The sequence below is a fragment of the Rattus norvegicus genome, chromosome 16, assembly GCF_036323735.1.
Source record: "Rattus norvegicus strain BN/NHsdMcwi chromosome 16, GRCr8, whole genome shotgun sequence".
Lineage (NCBI taxonomy): Eukaryota > Metazoa > Chordata > Mammalia > Rodentia > Muridae > Rattus > Rattus norvegicus.
Window position 1 is genome coordinate 18,648,349 of NC_086034.1, and position 22,286 is coordinate 18,670,634.

The following is a 22,286-nucleotide window of genomic DNA, read 5'->3' on the forward strand; positions in this document are numbered from 1 at the left end:
TCTAAAAAGGAATAGAATGTTTTGTTTACGTGATGCCTTGAGAAGAGTGAAAGCTAAATACCAAGGCAGCGCATGCCTGCTTTGCTTCCGGATGCTCTGTCTGCAATCCTGGGTGTCGCAATTCTGTGTGCATGTGAGTGCAGAGCTCAGAAGGTCCACAGGAGGAGTTAGATCCCCTGGAACTGGAGTGGGGACACGAGCTGCACTGTCGGTGTTGGAAACTGATCCTGCAACAGGAGCCCCAAGGAATGAATTCTGAAGCCGTGCCTTGAGCCACGGCCTCCCCTGCCCCTTGGCCACGGGATCCTGAGACAAGCGGGATTGGGTGTATTTTCCATTGTTACTTTCCATTTAGGACAGGTCTATCAGAACAAGACCCCCACTGTAAGCCAGAGGACATCTGTTGTGTTAGCTTTTTGTCAACTTGACACAAGCTAGTCCTTTGGACAGAGGAACCTTGGTTAAGAAAATGCCTCGATCTGATTGGGCAGTAAGCATACCCATGGGCATTTTTTTAAAAAAAAGATTTATTTATTTATTTATTTATTTATTGTATATATATGCGTATCTTCAGACACACACAAAGACGGCATCAGATCCGATTACAGATGGTTAGGAGCCACCATACAGTTGCTGGGATTTGAACTCAGGACCTCTGGAAGAGAAATCAGTGCTCTTAACCACTGAGCCATCTCTCCAGCCCAGGCATTTTTTTAATTAGTGATTGATGGGGGAGGACACAGCCCACTATGGGTGGTGCCATCCCTGGGTGGGTGGTCCTGTGTTCTATAAGAAAGCAGGCTGAGGGGCTGGAGAGATGGCTCAGTGGTTAAGAGCATGAATTGCTCTTCCAGAGGTCCTGAGTTCAAATCCCAGCAACCACATGGTGGCTCATAACCACCTGTAATGGGATCTGATGTTCTCTTCTGGTGTGTCTGAAGATAGCTACAGTGTACTTATATATAATAAATAAAAAAGTCTTTAAAAAAAAAAAGAAAGCAGGCTGAGCAAGCCATGGGGAACAAGCCAGTAAGCAGCACCCCTCCATGGCCTCTGCATCAGCTCCTGCCTCAGGTTCCTGTTCTGAGCCCTTTAGTAATGAACCCTGAGCTGAAAGCCAAAGAAACCTTTTCCTCCTCAGATTGCTTTTGGTCATGATGTTTATCACAGCCAAAGAAGGAATAGTATAGAGTATACATAAAGGACTCCTGTGCCATACACAAGAGCTCAGGTGCCCACACCCAAGGGATCTAGGTGGGAACGCAGCAGCCACAGAAGAGATCGCCAACTTCATTCAGCATCCAGCCATGTGACTGACAAAATCAGCACTCTGAGGCATGTCCCAGGCATCCACTCAGGATGTGCACATGGTGGGGGACAGAGTGCAAGGGATGAATTGGGGACTTCAGAAACCCACAACCCCTTGAGTCCCCAGAGAGAAATGTTCAAGGGTCAGGAGCACATACCCCCCTCTTCATGCCTGAGGACCTGCAAAGCCCAGCCACAGGGTGGCTGTGACCTGGGGTGGGAGGGGAGCTGAGATCATAGCCCTATTGGCTTAGGTCACTGGGGCCTCTGGCCAAGGTTGACAAGGGAGGGTCTAGAGTTCCAGTCCAGCTTGGGCTACATAGTGGGTTGGTTCCAGGTCAGCCTGGGTGATGTGGGACAGCAGTGCGCAGGGACCCCAGCTGAGCACCTGGAGTGAGGACTTCTGCTTGGTCCCAGGTCCCGGCCCTGTGGAACACCTGCCCCTGTCCCTGCGCCATGGCCCAGTGCCCTGTTTCTTCCAGTACATGATGACAGAGCCAACCTCCCCCGGCTGCCCCAGGCGGTGTGATCTGGTGTGCCATCTGCAAATCGATACCAGCCTCCAGCCACCTGTGAAACCGGCTGCTACTGTTTCTGCCCATGAGAAAGTCCCCGGGCAGGCTGTATGGGGGAGTGGCAGATGTCACCACAGGAATAGCTCAGCTCTGTGCCTCAGTTTCTCCACCTGTGAACTCTCTGAAGCCCACACAAGTCCTCCCTGCTGCTCTCAGGGAGGCGACCCCACCTCACACACCTGCCTTGTGGTCATGCCTACAGGTCTCCCCAACACAGGGCACAGTCTCCTACCCTCCAGGGCCTCCCGCTCATCCAGCCTTCACCCAAAGTTGCCTCCTCCAGGAAGCCTTTGGCTCCTGACCCTCAGAACCCCTCACTGACTGATTGTGATGACACCAAATCATAGCTTGTTCTTCAGGCGCTCACTACTTAAATCCTAACTGTGTGCAGTCGCCAAATATGTCATAGGTGGAACGGCTTCCAATTCCGTATATTGGGGACGTGTGACTGAGAGGAGATTAGACCCAGAATGGGTAGGGGGCAGGGAGACACGAGACTGTTACAGAAATGAAAGATCCCAGGCAGAAACAAGACCCATGAGAAAGTCCTGAGGCAGGAGCATGCCTGAGTTGTTTGGGGAGTGTTAGCAGGCTGAGGAAGATGGGGGTGTGGAGCAAGACAGGCTCTGCACCTGATTGGTGTGACTCAGGTGGCTCAGGCCATCAGCCCTCCTCGAAGTGTGAAGGAGAAGCAGTAAGCTGGTGTGAACCGGGATCAGTTATCAGAGCTGGAAGGGAGCACAGTTTTGTGGTTCGATGGTGTGTAAGAAGCAACCAGGCCAAGGCTGAGAGAATCCGTCAACTGGCCTAGGCCCTCTCTGAGTTGTGTGTTGACTGACTGTGTGACCTCTTCCTTGAGGCTGCAGCTGGAAAGCGCTTGACACTGAGGAGGGAAGCCACTGTTTTGCTCTCACCAGAAGGGTTCAGCGCTGGGCCAGCCCAGGGCAGGGACAATGGCCAGAGCAGCCAAGACAGGGCTGAGCAGTGATCTCCATGGAAACCTAGGTGGGGAGCAGGCCAGCTGGCCTCCTCCCTCACTCCCTGTTTTATTCATTGCCTGGGCCACTACACACGGTGCTGGGGACAGTAGCTCTGGGAGACTGTGGGCCAGGTGAGGTTTCCTGAAGCTGTCATGGGTCAACTTTGATGATTCTGGGATGCTCTGAGGGCAGAGAGGCAAGCAAGGGTGGCCCAGAGAGCTACCTGTGTAGAGTTTGTCATCTCAGCTCCTGCCTAGAATCCCCCAGTGAGGGGCTGGGTGCTGTGACTCACGGGTGACTCCCTGTTTCAGGTGAAGCAAGTTCCAGCAAGAAAAGAAGGGAGAGAAGGGTTGGGGATTTAGCTTAGTGGTAGAGCGCTTGCCTAGCAAGCGCAAGGCCCTGGGTTTAGTCCCCAGCTCCGAAAAAAAAAAAAAAAAAAAAAAAAAGAAGAAGAAAAAGAAAAGAAAGAAAGAAAAAAAAAGAAGGGAGAGGAAAGAAAAGCAAATGCTGAAAGGAAAGGGCCACAGAAAGAGGAGCACAAAGGAGAGGAGGGAGGAGAGAGCAGAAACTTTCTTCCTACAACTGCAGCTCCCAGGCCGGTGCAGCAGGATCCACAGCACCAGGAATGCAGAGCCACCAGAACCCTCATTAGCACAGGAGCAGAGAAACAAAGTGTGTATCAGGCACACAGTGGAATAATACTCAGCTGTGAAAAGGAAAGAGGCCTTAACACGTGTTGAAAAATTCCAAAATACAATGCATGTGATTGACTCGGGCGAGTAATCCTTATGACCTGGTATCCTGATCAGGCTCAGGGGCTGTGGAAGTGTGCACAGGGGTTCAGAAGCAGCTCATGCAGAAAGACACTTTAGCGCTTGGCATGGAATGTTCTGGAATTAAAAGTGCATACTGAGTGAATCCAAATGACACCGAATTGTGCTTTTTAGATGGGCAAGGTAAAGAAAAATGAGGTTGGGAGGGGGCAACTCCTGTGGTGTGTGAGCACAGTGAGATTTAAAGTCAAACGGGCAGAGCCAGGTGGGCATTGCTGGCAGAGCGCTGGGCGCCTGCTTCAGGCGGTGATCCCAGGGGCTGCTCTGCTCGGTTCACCGACCGCACGCAGGACATGTTCCCTAGAACCCGTGACAATCCTCCCACCCTGGCTGGAGGCCACTGGAAACATATAGCATGCAGGTGCCTGGGGAAGGAAACTGAGGCAGTTCGTGTCCCTGATCCACACAAGTCCAATGACAGACAGAATCCAGTAAGCTGGATGAGAGGAGGGGCCAGGGACTGGGCCAGTTGGCCCTCAACAGTCATACCTGCACTCTGGAGGTTGAGGAAGGGGGATAGTGAACTCTGATTTAGCATGGGCTGCAGCTGGAGGTCCCTGAGCAGCTCCCAGGAAAGTCACAAGCTCTTTGGTCCAGGCCACCAAGCTAAACTAAAAGGTCCTGGCCCGCTGGCAGCAGTCCTGTCACTCAGAACCTTTTTTTTTTTTTTTTTCCGGAGCTGTGGACTGAACCCAGGGCCTTGCGCTTTCTAGGCAAGTGCTCTACCACTGAGCTAAATCCCCAACCCCCACTCAGAACTTTTATCTGGTCTCGTCAGGGCCTTTGAGTTGCCGGTTCTTGGCTGTCCTCACCATTTCGGCATATTGTAGCCTTCTCCAGGATCCCTCCGCCCTTCAGCCCTGTGTGCCTTTCAACCCCCTCACCATGGTTCGGTTTGTTAAAAGTGTGGGTGTGATGGTGGCTGGATCCCTGTTTGCCTGTCGCAGCCTGTGAGATGTCCCATGCCACGCAGGGTAAGCACGCGGGATATCTGGAACACAGTAAGGACTTTGTTTTGCACTGGTGATGGTCAAACCCAAGGCTTTTAGCATTTTGATGATCATCCGGCCCTCGAGCCAGGACACCAGTCCCTCAAGGGAATCCTAGGCTGTCACTCTGCCCCCTAGCCACGCCCCCAGCCCCTTATGGGGATCCTAAGCATCCTCTCTGACCCTGAGCCAAGGCCCCAGCTCCTCAGTGGGGGATCCTAGACTGTCACTGGGACCCTGAGCCACGCCTCCAGCTCCTCAAGGGGGATCCGAGACTGTCACTCAGACCCTGAGCCACGCCCCCAGCCACGGGGGAGGGGGAGGATCCTAGGCTGTCACACTCTGCCCCCCACCCATCCAGCTTTCCCTTGGCCAGAAGCCAAATGGAGACTGTTAGATACAAATATATTCCATGAAAAAAGGAGCTGAACGAAAAGTTTTGTCCATCACACCTGGCTGGATGCAGGTGACTGACTCTCCACCCCCAAGTCTGGTATTTCCTTCTCCCCCGAGTCCAGGCACTCTAGGGGTGTTGGCAAATTCTCCCAAGCGTAGCAGCGTCCTCTGCTTCAGCCTCTCGGGGTCCCCGGAGGAGCCCCAACATACCCCGGCACTGGAGACCAGGGCTACCATAACCGAGCTATCTGTGTAACCACTGTGTGGCTGAACTCGGAGACCACGGCTCCTTCCCCAGCTAGAAGCTTTCAGGGTAAAACAGGTCCTAGGTCTGGGAGGCCTGGCCCTACTAGTTTCGCATACTCTTGTTATTAAAGGGTTCTCAAACCTTGGTGGTTCAAACTGGAAAAGTCCGATTTGAGGCCCCTGTGCAGGGCGGACGGAAGCGACACGCGCCACTGCTGCCTTCTAGTGGCCAAAGTGAGACGTACGTTTAAGGCGCTGGGGCAGCAAAGAGGGGACCCAGGGTGATCCATGTGACCCAGGGCACATGGGAAGAGGGCTGGGGCCATTCAAGGACGCCGGGGCCTCTCGTCTCAACTATCTCTACTATACAGGTCTTATCTCGGAGTTCTGAGTGACTGTCCACACTGTCCTCCAGACCCGGTCTCATTTAGCCCAGGCTACCCTTGGATTTGCTGTGCAGTCCAAGCTCATCTTTATGCAGGTGCCTCCTGGGTGCTAGGACAACGACAAATGTGCACCACGACGGCCAGCTTGTTTGTCAGTCACTGGGAAGACCCATTTATTCAGTGCCCAGTGCTACAACAGGGAGACTGAGTCCAGATGTATAACCTCCCTGTGCATGTCTAGGCCCTGCTGTTTAGGTCACCTAAGTTATTACAATCTAGATTCATCCTGTCTGTTACTCCTGGAGTTGAACTCCAGCCCAGGACACTGGAGGCAAACTGAGCCTTTGACCATGTCCCTTCAGAATGGAAGGATGCCCCCCAACCCCAAACAGACCAGTGATAGGGACCAGCCTTGCCCTGAGGATACCAAGCAGGGCTGCATGAAGCACTTTCCCCTTCTTGGTGGTTTCTGTATTCTCCTCACAGACTGTGTGGCTATAGGCACGGGAGGGAGGGAGTGGGTGGGAGGGGACCTGGGTCTGTGTCCTGCTAATGCTGTGTGACCTCAGGTCAGACATTCATCTTCTCTGGGCCTCAAGAGTCACATCTATAAAATAGGACAGTCATTGTGACCAGCTGTTGCAGGTCAGGGGCTCCTAAGGAGGGAACAGGCTGGGAATGCAGCAGTCAGGCCTCTTGACCCAAAGTGGGTGGTCCTGGCTCCACGGTCTTATGGATCCACCAAAGATCACCAAGTACCGAGGCTCCCTGGGTCACATCTCCCAGGAGCAGCGGGAGTGTCACGTGGGCCAGGTCACCACGGGGACAGTCCTCTCTAGCCAGGTCCGGGAGCCTGGCCTCTGAGAGTCCTTGCACCTGCCCCTCAGTTCCCAAGGGCCACCTTGTGTCCAGGGCGCGCTCAGGGGTGGCCTGGGGCGACTCTGTCTCATCATCTCTGTCCCTGGGCATCTCCACCACCAGCGCGTCTCGTGGGTACAACACCTCGGGGAAGTCCTCAGGGTTGCGCCATTGCCAAGCCTATAAAGAGGGGGGACAGAGCCAGTGTATGCGAGGGGTCAGGGCTGAGTGAACTGCGAGCGGGGCAGGGCCAGGACTGAGTGAAGGGGCAGGATGGAGGCGGGGCCAGGACTGATTAAGGAAGGTTAGGGTTAGGGATGGAAGGAATGGTAGGACAAAGTAGGGGTGGGCGGGCCAGAACTGAGCGAAGGGGAAGGGCAGGACCAGGATTGACTGACGGGGCTGGACCAGGACCGAGTAAAGGGACGAGGGCAGGGCTAGGGCTGTGGGGAGGAGCTATGTAATTAGATGACTCCAGGACTGGGGAGGTGCCAGAATAATTGGAAGAGCGGTGTCATTGGATAGGACTAAGGCTGGGTGGGCGTGGCCAGGATACAGAGTAAACCCCTAAAATACCCCGCCAGTGGCCTGGAGGAACGCATTCATTCTCAGGAGGCCCTCTTCCAAGTCATCCACCGAAACAGCCAGAGGTGAGTCACACTGACCCCCTCTCCCCACCAGGAGAGCTACAGCACAGAAACGGATCCGGTGCCTTGCATCCAGCCATGCTGGAAGTCCTCAGCTTTGAGTTGTTTTTTAGGTTTTTTTTTCCACGTTCTCCTTCAGTTGAAGCCACGTTAAGTTCTGATTCTATGTTGACTTCCAGAATTCTCTGGCCTATTGGATCTTCCAGTCGCCCTTCAGTTTGGGCAAGCTGTGGAACATAGCCATTGCCCACAGCACATACCCAACAACAGTGGGAAGCCGAGAAGGAACATTTACCTGCTTGTCCTGGCTGCCAGGGAACTCCACAGCAGTGCTGCCACAGGGCGTAGGCAGAGGTGGGCACAAGTGCCAGGCAGCCCTGAGGAACAAAAGGTGGCAGATCACAGAGGGTGTTCCTGAGGCTTCCTGTTCCCGCTGTGTTGTGGAGAGTGTGATGTGAACCAGAGGAGAGTACCACACACTCAAGATCAGCAGCAGCTCTGCCCACAGCGCACATCCAGTTCCGGGCCTTCTGTGCCGCGGTTTCCTCGTCTAGACCAGGACAGATCTATACTTTGGGGTCGTGAGTGTTCTCTTTTTTTTTTTTTTTTTTTTTTTTTTTTTTGTTCTTTTTTTTCGGAGCTGGGGACCGAACCCAGGGCCATGCGCTTGCTAGGCAAGCGCTCTACCACTGAGCTAAATCCCCAACCCCGTGAGTGTTCTCAATACTGTTCTAGCAGGCAAAGCAGGAGGGGTAAGGCAGGAGTCACCTGTTTAAGCCAATGTATCCGAGACTGCCCACGAGGAGGACGCTGGCGAAGCTTCCCAGAGACGCGAAAACGATGGATAAACGGGAAATCTGCACCTCTGGGGACCGGACAATTCGGGTTGAAGGATGTGTGCCCTGATCCTACCCTGAGTGGGGAAGATGCAACTTGACCCACATTCAGCAACCCAAGGAGTCAAGAGACAGCAGAGGGGTGGGATGGTTACTCGTCACCGTGGGTCAGAGACAGCTGAGGACTGCTTCCTAGAGCCGGGGACTTTATAACTGGCCTTTGAAGGATAAATAGGAGTCTGGAAAATGGGGAGGAGTCAAATATTGCAGGTAGGGAGGTAAGCAAGAGAAGAGAAAATCTGACTGGTGCTTTTCCCAGAGACCTGTGAAAAGCCACAAAGGAAAAGTCGGCCAGTCGGGTGCTGTGGTGCCAGGTCTTACATGATCATGGGAGGGAGGTGGGACACAGTTCCTGCCCCTGAAACAGAGCCCAGAGGGTGTTGACTTTGCAGGAGTTGCTGGGTTTGAGGGGTGTGTGTGTGTGTGTGTGTGTGTGTGTGTGTGTGTGTAATGTTCCTCCTTTAGGAAATATTCTCCCTGCCAAGGTTAATGACTCCATAATAATTAGAAGCAGCATGAGTCCATGAAGCCAGATTTTGGCTAATGCTTCAACAAAATAGTAAGTGCTGAGACCTTCAGGACAGCCCTTAAGGCTGTGGGAAAGAACTCTGAAAACATGAGTTCGAGAATATATAATTTCTCAACTATGCAAAGATATAAGGATGCAATATAAATCAGGGCCTTCACAGATTTAAAAAAACAGGAGCAGCTAAACTATGAGCCAGCTTGTCAGAAAGATAGTGAAGAAAGAGATAAAAATATCTAGGGAATGGTAATCTCAGGACAGGATCCCACCCAGCTAAACGTATTCTCTGTGCTTACAAAGGCAGACAGATCTCTGAATTCATTTACAATGCTAAGAAAACGGGAAAAGGGGGGCTAAAGAGATGGCTCCGCAGTTAAGAGCACTGATTGCTCTTCCAGAGGTCCTGAGTTCAATTCCCAACAACCATATGGTGGCTCACAACCATCTGTAATGGGATCCAATGCCCTCTTCAGGTGTGTCTGAAGACAGCTACAGTGTACTCAAATACATAAAATAAATGAATCTTTTTTAAAAAAAACTTTTTTTATAAAAAGGAAAAAGAAAAAGAAAAGAACATACTTCTGCCCTTTTCAAAGGCTGGAGTCAGGGGATGGTGATTTGTGGAATGATGGGGGGGGGGGACCAGGGATGGATGAATGGATTGATATGTAAATAAAAGACTAGGCTTTGGCACTGGAAAGAGGGGAAAAAGGAAGGGGGGCAGAAAGAGAGAGTGGGGGAGGGAGACAGAGAGAGACACACAGAGAGAAAGATAGTGCCCAACCCAGAGAAGAAACTCAGAGAGCTAACATAGCTATTTAGAAATTTTTCTGGCTTTCAGATTTTGATCGGAAAACCCGATTTACTTTTAGAATTTGAATAACAGGATTTCTGACTTGATGGGAAAATCTAAGAATTTTTTCTGACTTTGGTCAGCAAGCCCATGAACTATCCAGAGAGCTTTTAGAATTTTTTTCTAGCAGAGAGCTGTCTCAAGCAGAGATCTATGTGGACAGTAAACTTGACCAAAGCCCAGAGATGTCATCTTGTACCCCACAATTGACTTCAAGCTGTTCTCTCACCGCTCCCTTACACCCCTTCCTTAGGACCCCCTTTCCAAGCCAAGGTTGGTACTTGGCACTGTGGGGTCATTAAGGAAAGAAAGAGCAGTCAGCTGTCCTTGATGTCTCCACTCACCAACGCTGAAGCGCTGGGGACGGCTCCAGGAGCCTGGGAGCATCGCAGTGTCAGCTCGCACCTGAACCTTGTACACCACGCGGCTGCGCAGACTGTTTAGTGTCACTTGGGTCTTCGTGGGTGGCACGAGCAACTCTGCTGGGGAAGGCAGCAGTGGGTTAGGGATCCCTTCATGACCCGTGGTATGAGCCTGTCACTCAGAGCAGCCCTGTGGGGTCCACACTCGCTGCGGGGTCACCGTGTCTTGTCTCAGGACACAGTAACAGGGCTCGCACCACCCCTACACCTCTCCGCACCTGACTCCCACGTGCCATCTTCAGCCTCGCAGCGCACGACGTATTGCGTCAGGACCCCTGGGCAGGTGCTCAGCTGTGACGCTGTCCACTCCACGGACACTGAGTCCTCGGTGTGGTTCCTCACCGACACGTGGCGTGGAGTTCCGACCCTTGAGACTGTGCAATGCCCCAGTTAGCAGCAGGGCAGCCAAAGTGAAGGCCCCGCCCGCCGCGACCCCGCCCGCGCAGACCACACCCCGTACCACGCCTCCGCCACGGTGGCCACGCCTACAATGCCTGCGGGCTCCACCCACAGCCCTAGATCCGCCCAGCGCCCTAACTCCACAGCTTAGGGCTCGATGTATAGCCTTGGCCACACCCACCAACATGTCTCCATCAATAGAAATAGCATCTGGAGAGCTCACATCCCTGGTTCTACCCACAGCCACCCCAAGGTGACCAATGGGCAGCAATGCACACCAAGTGATCGATCCACTCACCGTTACCCCCAAAGTAGTAACTGGACAGGACCGTGGCCCACATCATGGGATTCTTGGGGTTCTTGGAGGCGAAGACAGTGATGCGGTAACATTCCTCCTGGTCCAGGGTAGGCTTGGAGCTCCAGGTGTGCGTCACTAGAAGGGCCAGCGCAGCGAGCAGTCACTGATGGACTGTTCTGTAGCTGCTGGCTGGCTGTGCTGCCTTGTGTGGGAATGCCTAGAAAACTCTTACTCGTGCTTCAAAGCCTTTCTACCTCTTCCCCGGGATCCCTCATTCAACTACTTCATCCTTTACAGCATGCAGGGGAGACTGTTCAGCTCCACAGCCTTTGCTGGGGTTCTCTGAGAACTCCAAAAGTGTGTCTACCAGGACTCCGGCCCAAACCCAGAGCAGGACACCTTAAAACAAGACACCATAGGCACCACCCTGCTGCCTGGTTTTCTCCAGACCTCATTACTTTGCCAACAGCAACTGTGAACTGCCACCTTCCAAGGTGCGGGAAATGTTTAAAACACCATAATATGTGGGACTCATTAACTGTCACAGTGTGACCTGCCCAGGGCAAGACACGGGAGCCCTGAAAGGCTGCAGATGCAGGCCACAGCATTCTACTTCTGCCTGTGCCCTATGCTGTGTGACTCTGAGTAAGTGAAGAGAACTCTCTGGGCCTCAGACACCCTGTCTGTACAGGCTGGAGCCCGCCATGTGTTATCACAAAGGACATTTATGTGACAGTGTTACCCATCTTGGCTGGGTCCTCTTCTTCTGGTGCAATCAGAGTACAGTCCGTGTGGTTCCTGTCCTGGCCCCATGGCTGCCACTCAAGGCAGTAGGCAGTGCCTGGAGGCTGGGCTGCCCACTGCATGGATGTCACGTTGCCTTCCACGATGACATTCAGGGTTCTTGTCTCTAGAAGGAGACCGAGTGTCACATGGGAACAAGGGGTTACTAGCATGTCAGTGATAACCGCACAGACTCAGCTTCCCACTCCGACATCAACTCAGCATTTATTGAGCACCACCTGGATGTCAGGCTGACAGTGAACACTTTACAGGCACCATCTGGCTACCAAGTGGGACTCTGGCCTTTCGTTTTTTTGTTTTTTTGATTTTTCAAGACAGGATTTTTCCGTGTAGCCCTGGCTGTCCTGGAACTCACCCTGTAGAGTGAGCTAGCCTTGAACTCACAGAGATCCTTCTGGTTCTGCCTCTCGAGTGCTGGGATTAAAGGCATGTCTCACTAGGCCTGGCTGTCTGCCCTAATTTGCACAAAGAAAACCAGAGGCACAGAGAGGGAGAACCACCAGACTGAGTCTGCCCAGCAAAACCTTGAATCAACCAAGCCAGAGTCCATTGCTGTGCCTGTGAGGTGCATGGGCATAGGTTTAATGAGGGGCCAAGAGCTAGGAGGTGACAAGGGTCTTCTGTTGTAGTTTTCAGACAAGGTGTCAATGTGAGGTCTGGAATTTGGAATCCTCCTGTCTCAGCCCCTTGAGTGCCTCCCACCCAGCTGCTGTTCGAATGTGTCAAAGTCCTGCATCAGACTTTGTATGTCTAGGAAATTGCATTTTTGACCTTAACTTAATCTCGGTCTTCCGTGAGTGAGGCGTGGACCAGACCTCGCGCATGCTCAGCACAGAGTGGAACTAGCCTTCCCTCGTGCTCCTGTCCCGGAGATCCAGGCACCTGTGAGCTCTTGGGCAGGAAGGGGCCACTTCTGGATGATGCTGCGGCCGAAGCGAGTCTGGGCGAGTACATCCAGGTCGTAGGCGGCACCGGAGAGGTCCAGCGTCTTGCCCAGGGGCACGGTCTTCCAGGTCCGAGCCTGGCACCTGCAGGCCAGCATGTGCACCAGCACCAAGTGCTTCTTCACCTGCGCCCCAGGCCGGTCCCTGCAGCCCTCCGGGACTGCCAGCTGTGGTGTCTGCAGAGAGGAGACAGGGATACAGGACAGCCCTGCACTGCCGGGACACTGTGCTCCCCTGCCCCCATGTGCCCTAGCTCCCCATTAACAACAGAGATAGGGTCTAAACTCCTCATCTTACTTTGTCTACTCCCCTGTGCTGTATGATGGTTGCAAGCCATCGTGCCCAGCCAGTCAACTCTCAAAGTTCACCCCAGGATCTGTGACCCCTGCCTCCCCTGCCTCCCCAGCCTCCCCTGCCTCCCCAGCCTCCCCTGCCTCCCCCAACTCCGCTGCCTCCCCTGCCTCCCCTGTCTCCCCTGTCTCCCCAGCCTCCCCAGCCTCCCCTGCCTCCCCCAACTCCGCTGCCTCCCCTGCCTCCCCTGCCTCCCCAGCCTCCCCTGCCTCCCCTGCCTCCCGCACCTCCTGTGCCACCCCCAGCCCTGGCTAGCACAGTCACCTGCCCTTCCATAGTCAGACGCCTCCTTCCATCTTGGTTCAGGGGCTCCACCAGGAACTTAATCTCAGCCTGGGGGAGGAATTCTGTAAGAAGAGAAGAGCTGGTCCCAGATCTAAAGGACTGAGTGGCTGAGACAAATCCCTCCTGGTCTTGAAGCCTGATGTCTAACCCTCCCCAGCCTGATATCTAATCCCCCAACCTGATGTCTAACCCCCTAGCCTAATGTCCTACCCCCAGCCTGATGTCTAATCTCTCAGCCTGATGTCTGAAATTTGCTGCCATATCTTTTATTATTTTCTTTTGAGACAGGGTCTGGCTATGGAGATCAGGCTGACCTCAAAAACAGAATCCTCCTGCCTCAGCTTTCTCAGTGCTGGATGATTGGCATGCACTTCCACTGGTGACTTTGTTAACTCTTTCCTAGTACGTGTAACCCAGGCCCCTCTCACCAGGCGGGACACACACAGACATGCTCCAATTACTCCAGGGACCTCCAGGAGCTCCTGAGGAGAGGCGCCGCCGTCTCCGTATCTGGATTTCCTGGGCCATGTTCTCAGAAGGGCAGAGGCAGGACTCTGGGTAGAACATGGATCACCGTGTCAGTGTGCTGGGGCTGCCCAGGTGTAGATCCAGATCGTCCGACCAGCTCTTCGGGAACCCTGACTGCCCCTGGGTCCTTTGCCTGCTTCTGCTATTTTGCTGGACTGCAGCTCTGTTCCCTCCCTTGACAGTGACCTTGGCTGTGGCACACATCGCTCTGCCCCTTGCAGAATAGGAATAAACCAATCCTGACCAACAGGGCAAGGCCACAGTCCCTGCACAGTACAGAGGACTTCATTAATGCTTACCAGAACTGCTACCGTGAATGTCACCAATCACACCTAAGCCAGAGCTAACCTGAGGTCCGCAGTCACCCTAAAACAGAAGGTTGAGTGTGTGGCTGGTTTGCACTTCAGGCTCAGAAAGGAGCAGGTGGACTGTTTCTGTTTGCCAACCCCATACCCCAGCCACAACCTGGGTCTCATTGTGCAGCTGAGTCCTGAAACCTAAGAGCCTCCTTCCCTCCTCACCATCCCCCACAGCCTCCCTCCTGCAACTCCCAAGGTGGGTGCTGTCAGGTCAGGTTCCTCTGACTCACTGCCCGTTTATCTGAGAGGAAAATTGAGGCCTGGGTAGGATCATAGAATCAGGGAAAACCGGCAGACTCCAGTGGCTGGGGAGTGATTGGGTGAGGAAGGGTGAGGACGGATCTAAGAGTAAGAGGTGGCCCTCACACTGGGGGTGGGGTCGTGGAGATGATTGGGCTAGCCCTCACACAGAGTATAGAAGCCCCCAGAGGCTGGACCACAGAGACCCAGCAGAGAAAGACAGCCCAGAGCTTGTCAAAAAAGCAAGTTGCCGACAAGACATCCAGGGAAGGTAACCAACAAATATTAGGACTGTGGATTAAGCCACGGAGCAGAAAGGACAGCTCTGGGGATGAAGATTCCAGCGGAGGGTTATTGACGGTGCTATGGTGACCTTTGACCTGTAAAACAGACTCACCAAGGTCCAATTCGTTGTGGGCATCCGGCGCCTCAGTTGTACCTCAGCACCGGCCCCATCCGACACATTCCAGTCCATTCGCAACTCCCCGCGTGATCGTGACACTCTGATGTGTCCCAGAGGAGGGGTGAGCTTGGCTGTTGGGGGCGGGTGGATACACAATGTCCTGGGAGTCTGCCCAGCCCCACCTATGGGTCGCTGACTAGAAGCACCCCCCACACACACTCCTTGTGCGCATTCTGCACCAAGCGTTGGGGCAGGGGATTTGTATCCGCGGTTTTGTTTGTTTGTTTCTTCAGACAGGGTCTCTTGGTAAATTCCTGGTCCTCCTACCTCCCAGGAGGGGGGATGGTAGGCATGCACCCCCACATCTGATTTATTCTGTGCCAGGGATGAAACCTGGGGGCTCATTGTGTGCTAGGCTCATGTCTATCTACTGATCGTGTCCTCAATTCAATGATTTGGAGAAAAAAAAATAAAGACTGTATTAAGTCGCTGGAGAGATGCTCATGGGTTAGTAGTTAGGAGCATGGGTCAGAGGACCTGGCTTCAGTTCTCATCAACCACATGGCCTCCGTTCCAGGGGATCCGGCGCCCACTTTGGGCCTCCGTGGGCACCAGACATATTTGTAATGGCCAGACACACATAAGCCAAACAAAAATACCCATAAAATAAAAATAAACCTTAAAGAACAAAATGCTGGGGGCGTGGCTCGGGGCAGAGCCCTTGCCCAGAATCCCCCAGTCAGGGGGTTTGGGGCGTGGCTCTGGGCAGAGTGAAGAAAATCCTGGGCAGGATCCGTTCTTCTAAAACAACCCTTCTGCTCAAGAGTTTCCCACTGAGAAGTGAACTTTTCTCTGCAGTGGTTAATTTCCTGCCTCAGTGGAAGGGTGGGCACCCGCTTCACTAGCCTGCCCACATCCGTTCCTGAATCTTCCCACAATCCACATCCTCATGCACACTAAGGACAGCACTCTGTCAAGACGCGCTGAGTCATGAAAACACGGCTCCCCAGAGGATCAGGCTGAAGCCAGAAGAAACCTAAGAGCCCAGTGACAGGGGGTTCTGTGTGATAGGTCTGCTTTGTCGCACAGCAATGCCCAGCCCCTCACCCTGGACTTGGGATGTTCTCAGGCCAAGGACTGGGGGCAGCTGCGGTGACAGAGGGACAGGTAAAACGGACAACTCACTCCAGTTGTACAGGTACTGCGATATCTCCTGAGACTTCAAGGTCCTGTTCCCAAGCCGAGACTCGACCCAGAAGTTGACCTTGGACAACGTAGAGATACCATCCTGTTCCCAGAACTGCACAGTCCGAGACCGGCCCGAAGAGAAGTAGCAGCAGCATTCTTGGCCAAAGCTGGTGTGGGTAGGGTTTGGATGAGCAAAGCTACAGGGAGGAGAGGATTAGCAATGAGTTCTTGGTGGGCAGGGGAGGGGGATGGGGAGGGGGCAGGGAAGAATCATGAAGGTCAGTTTGAGAGTAAAGACTAGAAAGAGAGTCAGCCACTCAGATCAGGTAAGACACCCAGATCTTGGCTGTGAGGGATTATGGGGACAAGTGAGGTTGTGGGAATGGGTCCTCACCAGCACCACAGGAAGTGAGCAACATTGTCCTCAGGGCCATCATACTGCCAGGAGCACTCATAGTCTGTCCCGGAAACCCTGTAGCAGCTCAAGTCCCTGGGTCCTAAGGAGGGGCCTGTGGGAGATTGTGTTGGTCTGAGAAGTGGGACTCCACGGTGTACCATCCCCCCATCCCTGTGTCCCCATGCCCTTCCCTCCAAGCATGCCTTCCCCTCCACTGCCAGCACCCTTTTTGGACCTTATGGGTACAGGGCCAACTTCCCCTAGGTGTATTTGCCTGGGCCTGGGAGAGCAAGGCCACAACCCCCTGCGCAAGAAGATTTTTTTGTTTTCAACACTGGGGACCTTCGGCTTCCTACCTGCTCAGGAGGTTGCATCCCAGCACCTTGCAGATTTTGTTTTGTTTTTGAGTTTCATGTAGGACAGGCTGATGACCTTAATCACATTAGCTAAGGATGACTATGAACCCCTGATGCCCCCACCCCTACCCATCACTCCTACTCCCACCCCTGAGTCTTCCAAGGCTTGGGATAACAGTGAATTGGGAGCCTGTTTCTTTTTTCTTTTTTTTTTTTTCCGGAGCCGGGGACTGAACCCAGGGCCTTGCGCTTGTTAGGCAAGCGCTCTACCACTGAGCTAAATCCCCAACCCCTGGGGGCCTGTTTCTAGAAGTTCTTTTGTGATATTTGTTAATAAATATAACTATTCCCCTTAGGGACAGAGTGCAAATATGTTGCTGGTGATTGCCCCAAACACTGGTCTGCTTAAACCCTGAGGCTAGGCTGCAAAGGAGGAGCCCAGGGGACCCATGCTCAGGAGTGCCTGAAAGGGACAGGCAGGGTCCAGTGTGCAGCGGCTGGGAAGGAGGAACAAGGAACACACATGGAGGTGACATGAGGCAGAGCCTGGGAGGGCCTGTGCCAAACCTGAGGCTTCATCTGGGTATGATATCTTCTCAACGCAGCAGCTGTCACCTCGGCTGGAGGCTGAAAGACAAGAGAAAGCGACGGTACAGTGAGTCCTGTGAGCCAGGGAGAGCTCAGGAACAAGCGTTAGCTTGTCCAACCCCATTTCTGTCTGGGTCTGTTTGCCATCAACATGGCTGCCCGCACCCATTGTCCACCAGTCTGTCCTCTCTCAGCCGTCATCCCTCTCCCTACCCTACATCGTAAGCTCCCCCAGGTGGCTTAGTGGGTCCCTCTATGACTGCCAAGAGCACAGGAAGGGCAGTGGGAGAGGTAGAGAAGCAGAGCCCAGCACATTCGCCCTAGAAGAACATGCTTCTTGGGGAGGATGCTGGGGGGCGGGGAGGGTAACAGGCCCATGAGTGCATGTGGCTGGCAGTGAGGGCTAGTGACAGTCCCCAGAAGATGGTGATATCCTGTGGGCAGATTCCACTGTGGTGTTCCAGGCACCAGGGTCTCCCCAGAAGCCTATGTGAGAGTGTAGAGCACCCCAGTCACAGGGTTAACCTAACTGGGAGCATATCAGGGTGAAATTGGCCTTTTGGATTCTGAGGTGAGGGTTTTCCTTTCTTCCTCTGGTGACCCCAGCCCTGCAGCCTGCCACCATTGGGTTCTCAGATGAGAGCCCTCTGTAAGAATCTGGGTCCTTGGGGTTGGGGATTTGGCTCAGTGGTAGAGCGCTTGCCTAGCAAGCACAAGGCCCTGGGTTCGATCCCCAGCTCCGAAAAAAAAAAAAAAAAGGAAAGAATCTGGGTCCTTGCCACTCACTGTGAATTTTTTAGCACATGGCATCTCCCAAAGGCCTGCAACCCTTTGCTGTGTGCCAACCTGAAGCCAACAAGCTACAGATCCCTGGCTTACAGAAGAATATAGAGGCACAGAGAGGCATAGAATTTGCCCAGAGTCACACAGCAACCATGACTGAGGTGGATCCACGGGGGCCCAGCCCTTCTTAGCCTGGTCCATGCGGTGTCCTGAGAACCTGCCTGTGCATATCCTGTGTGTGGGAGTCTGTGGTAAGCTGTGTGCATGCGATCTTTGATGTCCCAGCCATCCTCTGAGCTTTTCTTGCTTAAGAAGATGGGAGATGGGAAGGGTTCAAATTCCTCTCAGAGGGGAAAATCAAACCTGGAGTTAAGTCAGATCTGTGGCCACGGGGGTCCCATGTAACAAAGAGCAAGACAACCTCAGAGACCACTGGGACCTGGAGCCTGCAGCCTGCCATGGACCCCTCCCGACTCAGGAGATGTGGGGACTCACCGCTTAGCTGGCAAAGCAGGAGGAAGATGATGTGCTTGCTGGTCCCTGGCAGCCCCGTCATGTCCATGAGGAGCCTTGAGGCCCCAGGAACTTCAGCACGGCTGAAGGGGCCCTGCCACCTTGTCAGCACTCGGAAACACACTGACACTGAAAGAGAAAGAAAGTGAAGAGAGGGGAAAGAAAAGAAAGAAAAATTCATTGCCTCCCAGGGCCAGTCAAAGTGAAAGCAAAAGCCAGCCGGAAAGTTAGCCCAGAGCTGAGGCCTCTGCACCTCTTATAAACCCACCTGGGTAAGTAAGCCTGGAAATCTTTTTTTTTTTTTTTTTTTTCCGGAGCTGGGGACTGAACCAAGGGCCTTGGGCTTGCTAGGCAAGCGCTCTACCTCTGAGCTAAATCTCTAACCTAAGCCTGGAAATCTTTTGGGGGACGACTTCTTCTTCTTCTTCTTCTTCTTCTTCTTCTTCTTCTTCTTCTTCTTCTTCTTCTTCTTCTTCTTCTTCTTCCTCTCCTCCTCCTCTTCCTCCTCCTCCTCCTCCCCCTCCTCTTCCTCCCCCTCCTCCTCCCCCTCCTTCTTCTGAACAAGGTTTCATGTAGCTCAGGATGGACTTTAATTTATGTAGCCAAGGCTGACCATGAACTCCTGCCTCCACCTCCCCAGTGCTGAGATGACAGGTGTGCACCACACCTCTCCTGATTCACCGGGGACTAGGGATGGAGTCCAGGGCTTTCCTCATGCTGAGCAGTTGCTCTAGAAACTGAACCCCAGCCTGTAGGTTACATTTTAAAGTCCTTTTTCCAGTATTGGGAGGTTGAGATAGGGGATGGCCATGATTTTGTGAGCAGTCTGTACTATATAGACTCAAGAAAGAAAGAAAGAAAGAAAGAAAGAAAGAAAGAAAGAGAAAGAGGGCTGAAGAGATGGCTCAGCGGTTAAGAGCACTGACCGCTCTTCCAGAGGTCCTGAGTTCAATTCCCAGCAACCACACGGTGGCTCACAACCATCTGTATTGAGATCTGATGCCTTCTTCTGGTGTGTCTGAAGATAGCTACAGTGTGCTTATATTAAATAAATAAATAAATAAATAAATAAATAAATCTTTAAAAAAAGAAGGAAGGAAAGGAAAGAAGGAAAGAAAGAGAAAGAGAAAGAAAAAATTTAAGTGGTATGACTGTCCTTTAAAGATGTTATCAGAGTGAGGTGGTGGCACACACCTTTAATCCCAGCAGCACTCAGGAGGCAGAGGCAGGCAGATCTCTGAGTTCGAAGCCAGCCTTGCCTACAAAGTGAGTTCCAGAACAGCTGGGGCTACACAGAGAAACCCTGTCTCAAATTAAAAGTTCCAGGGCTCACACAAGGGAAACAGATGGTAGTGTTTTGTGGGGCAGGCATAAGGCGAAACTGAGACCCATATGGATGGGTTCATGGTGCTTTGAGAGTGCACTTGGAGCAGGAGCCAAGTCCCCAGGACAGCTGGCTTGGCCTGGCCCAGGGTCAAGCGTCCTGAGGGCTATGAGATCAGCAGCTCTAGGACAATGAGGCTGTGTCTCTGCCCTGGCACACTCTACCCGTGACCCACACAGACTGACTCCCATGGTGCTCCCAGGGAGGGACTGGGGGCTGGGGGAGGGGCAGAGTCAGGGTGATGGAACAAACATACAGGGAAGGCCTGGGCAATAATGCAAATGCCATCCAAGCACTTACCTGGGAGGCTGAGGCGGGGCAATTGCCATGAATTCTAGGTTATCTAAAGAAAGGGGGAGGTCGTGGAAGACTGTAGCATGAGTTTAACGTGCACCCTCCCCGTGGTCTTAAAATGGCCTTGCTCTCAGAAAGGCCACTATGGCCTACCATATCACAGATGAAGAAACAGTCCAGAGGCCCCAGCTGGAGGCAAAGAGATGGCGTCATGCAGCTCCACTGGGGCAAAACCTGCTTCTCTGGGAGCTGTCCCCTGTCCTGCCAATGTTGCCTTCAACAAACACATATATCAGGCTCTGTTTCCCCCAACAAGCTGCATGTGAATGAGGCCTGGCTGGGTGAATGGCAGTCAGGCATCTAGAGTCAGTGCTTGGTGGTGGCAAGCCCACAGCCTCAAGCTTCTTCAAATGCCAGGCTGAGAGACCTGCCTGGCTGGAAGGGAACTAGGGAGCCATAGAGGATGTGTGAGGAGAGGAGATCCCACACACACTGCAGTGCTGGGTCTCCCCTTATTGAGGTCACAGTGTGGGGGCACCCACATGTGTCTTCCTCCCCTCCCATTGGCCCCTCTGAAGGCTCATTGTAGCTAAGTGCCCAGGGTGCCCCACTTTCAGGAACATTACACACATGGGGGCAGGAAGCAGGAAGAAATAGGTCACAAGGGCCCCAGAAACCATAGCAGAAGAAACCACTGAATGTCCTTACAGCCTCGGCTTCTGCTGCCTGCACGTGCCAGTCAAGGGAGTGACTTTTTTTTTCCTGTGCTCAAGAAACCCTGAAGTCCTGAAGGAGCATTCAGAGAGGGTGTTGAAGAATGAATAGGAATTTGCAAGGAACAAACTTTGTTCATTAACAAGTACATGGGCCATGTGGGCGCTGGGTCCCCTTTAAGAGCTGTGGATGCTCTAACTACTGAGCCATCTCTCCAACACCCATCAAAAGGTTTAGAAAATTGCTCCGCTACAGTGTTCAAAGGCGTTTATGTCTTTATTTTTAGGTTGTTGAGATAGGGTCTCATGTACCTCAGGCAGACCTTGAACACCTGATCCTGCTGCCTGGCCATAGCATGAGAATTGCTCATAAGAGGACAGGAGCCCTGGTCCTCGGAGCTGGCAGGACCCAGCTGACTGGCTCTGTTTCCTGGGGAGAGCAAATTACATGCAGTTTGAGTAGACTTTGCACATTCATTTTCAGTCAGACTCCAGCCTGCTGGTCCCGCAGAATTAGTCACTTTGTTGACTTTTTTTTGGCAGGCAGGTGCTTTGGGAAACCAACTGGCACTTCCTTGCCCTTGAAAACACATAGCTACCATATGGCTCTGGGAAGTCCACCTGCAGGTATACATCCAAGAAGATGGAAAACATATGCCAAGAAAGACATTCCTTTCTCTGGAACAGTCATTGCAGCCACCCCAGGGTAGCTACAAAATGAAGTGGCCAGTGGCCACCCGTGGGTAAGCCAGTGGGCAGAATACTACTCAGCCATTAAAAAGGAAGGCTCACCTGGCAACCCATAAGGTGTTTTGAGTTTGAAAAACTGAAAACCAACTATTCCAGAGACCCCTCCCCTCACAGAAATAGCTCAGTCAAATCCAAGGAGAAAAGAGCATGTCGGGACTGCCAGGGGTTGGAGCTGGGGCACAGGAGAGCTTGCTAGTGAGGATGGGGCTCTTAGGGTTAGGTGGTAGTGACAATGTACTAAAACCCCTTGTCTTGAGACAAGGTCTCACGGAGCCCAGGCTTGCCTGCAATTCTCTATGTAGCCAAGGATGACCTAAGGAGATCTGCTGCCGCCTCCTCTGGGATGAAGGGTGAATGCCAGCATGGCCAGCTCCACACATGGGATAGTTGGATTGGAGAGGGGCCTCAGTGGTAAGGGGTGACCTAGTGTGTATGAAGTGCTTTGTCCAGCAATTCAGGGACCATGACTTAGAGCTGCCAAGCCACTGGCCTGGCATGCATGGAGCCCTGCACCAGTTCGAGCCCAGCACCAGGTAAATTCGGTCGTGCAGCACTTGTCACTGCAGCACTTGGGAGGTGGAAGCAGGAAGATCAGAAGTTCAGAGTCATCTGCAGCTGGATCAGGGAGCTACATGAAATATTCCAAAAAATATTCTAAACATTAATGAAAGGTTTTAAAACCTAACTTTTTCTTAAAGATGGAGTCGGGGAATTTCTTCAGTTTTTTATGGAGATGAGCACCGCGACCGTCCTGCTGTGTGACCTCGCTCAGAACCTCTCCGCGGTCCACTAGC

At 52.9% G+C, this 22,286-nt stretch overlaps 1 protein-coding gene across 3 annotated transcripts; it reads right to left on the reverse strand.

Moving 5' to 3' along the window:
* Positions 1–5,858: 5,858 nt before the first annotated feature.
* On the reverse strand, positions 5,859–20,539 carry Il12rb1 (interleukin 12 receptor subunit beta 1). Of its 3 annotated transcripts, XM_006252821.5 has the most exons (17): positions 18,620–20,538; positions 18,334–18,480; positions 17,035–17,094; positions 16,109–16,223; positions 15,712–15,911; positions 14,521–14,657; positions 13,824–13,890; positions 13,425–13,550; positions 12,976–13,058; positions 12,299–12,536; positions 11,355–11,522; positions 10,613–10,747; positions 10,134–10,289; positions 9,838–9,972; positions 7,987–8,083; positions 7,514–7,595; positions 5,859–6,751 (listed from the first exon to the last, which is right to left on the reverse strand). In XM_006252821.5, exons 2-17 carry the CDS (start codon positions 18,398–18,400, stop codon positions 6,401–6,403), a joined length of 2,217 nt encoding a protein of 738 aa, XP_006252883.1. In that variant the 5' UTR covers positions 18,401–18,480; positions 18,620–20,538; the 3' UTR covers positions 5,859–6,400. The 3 variants fall into 3 exon arrangements, 2 of the variants coding, with proteins under 2 accessions (XP_006252883.1, NP_001164075.1); NM_001170604.2 differs by lacking the exon at positions 18,620–20,538 and having other exon boundaries at positions 18,334–18,476; XR_010058275.1 differs by lacking the exon at positions 5,859–6,751 and having other exon boundaries at positions 7,546–7,595; positions 7,987–8,131; positions 18,334–20,539.
* Positions 20,540–22,286: the final 1,747 nt, after the last annotated feature.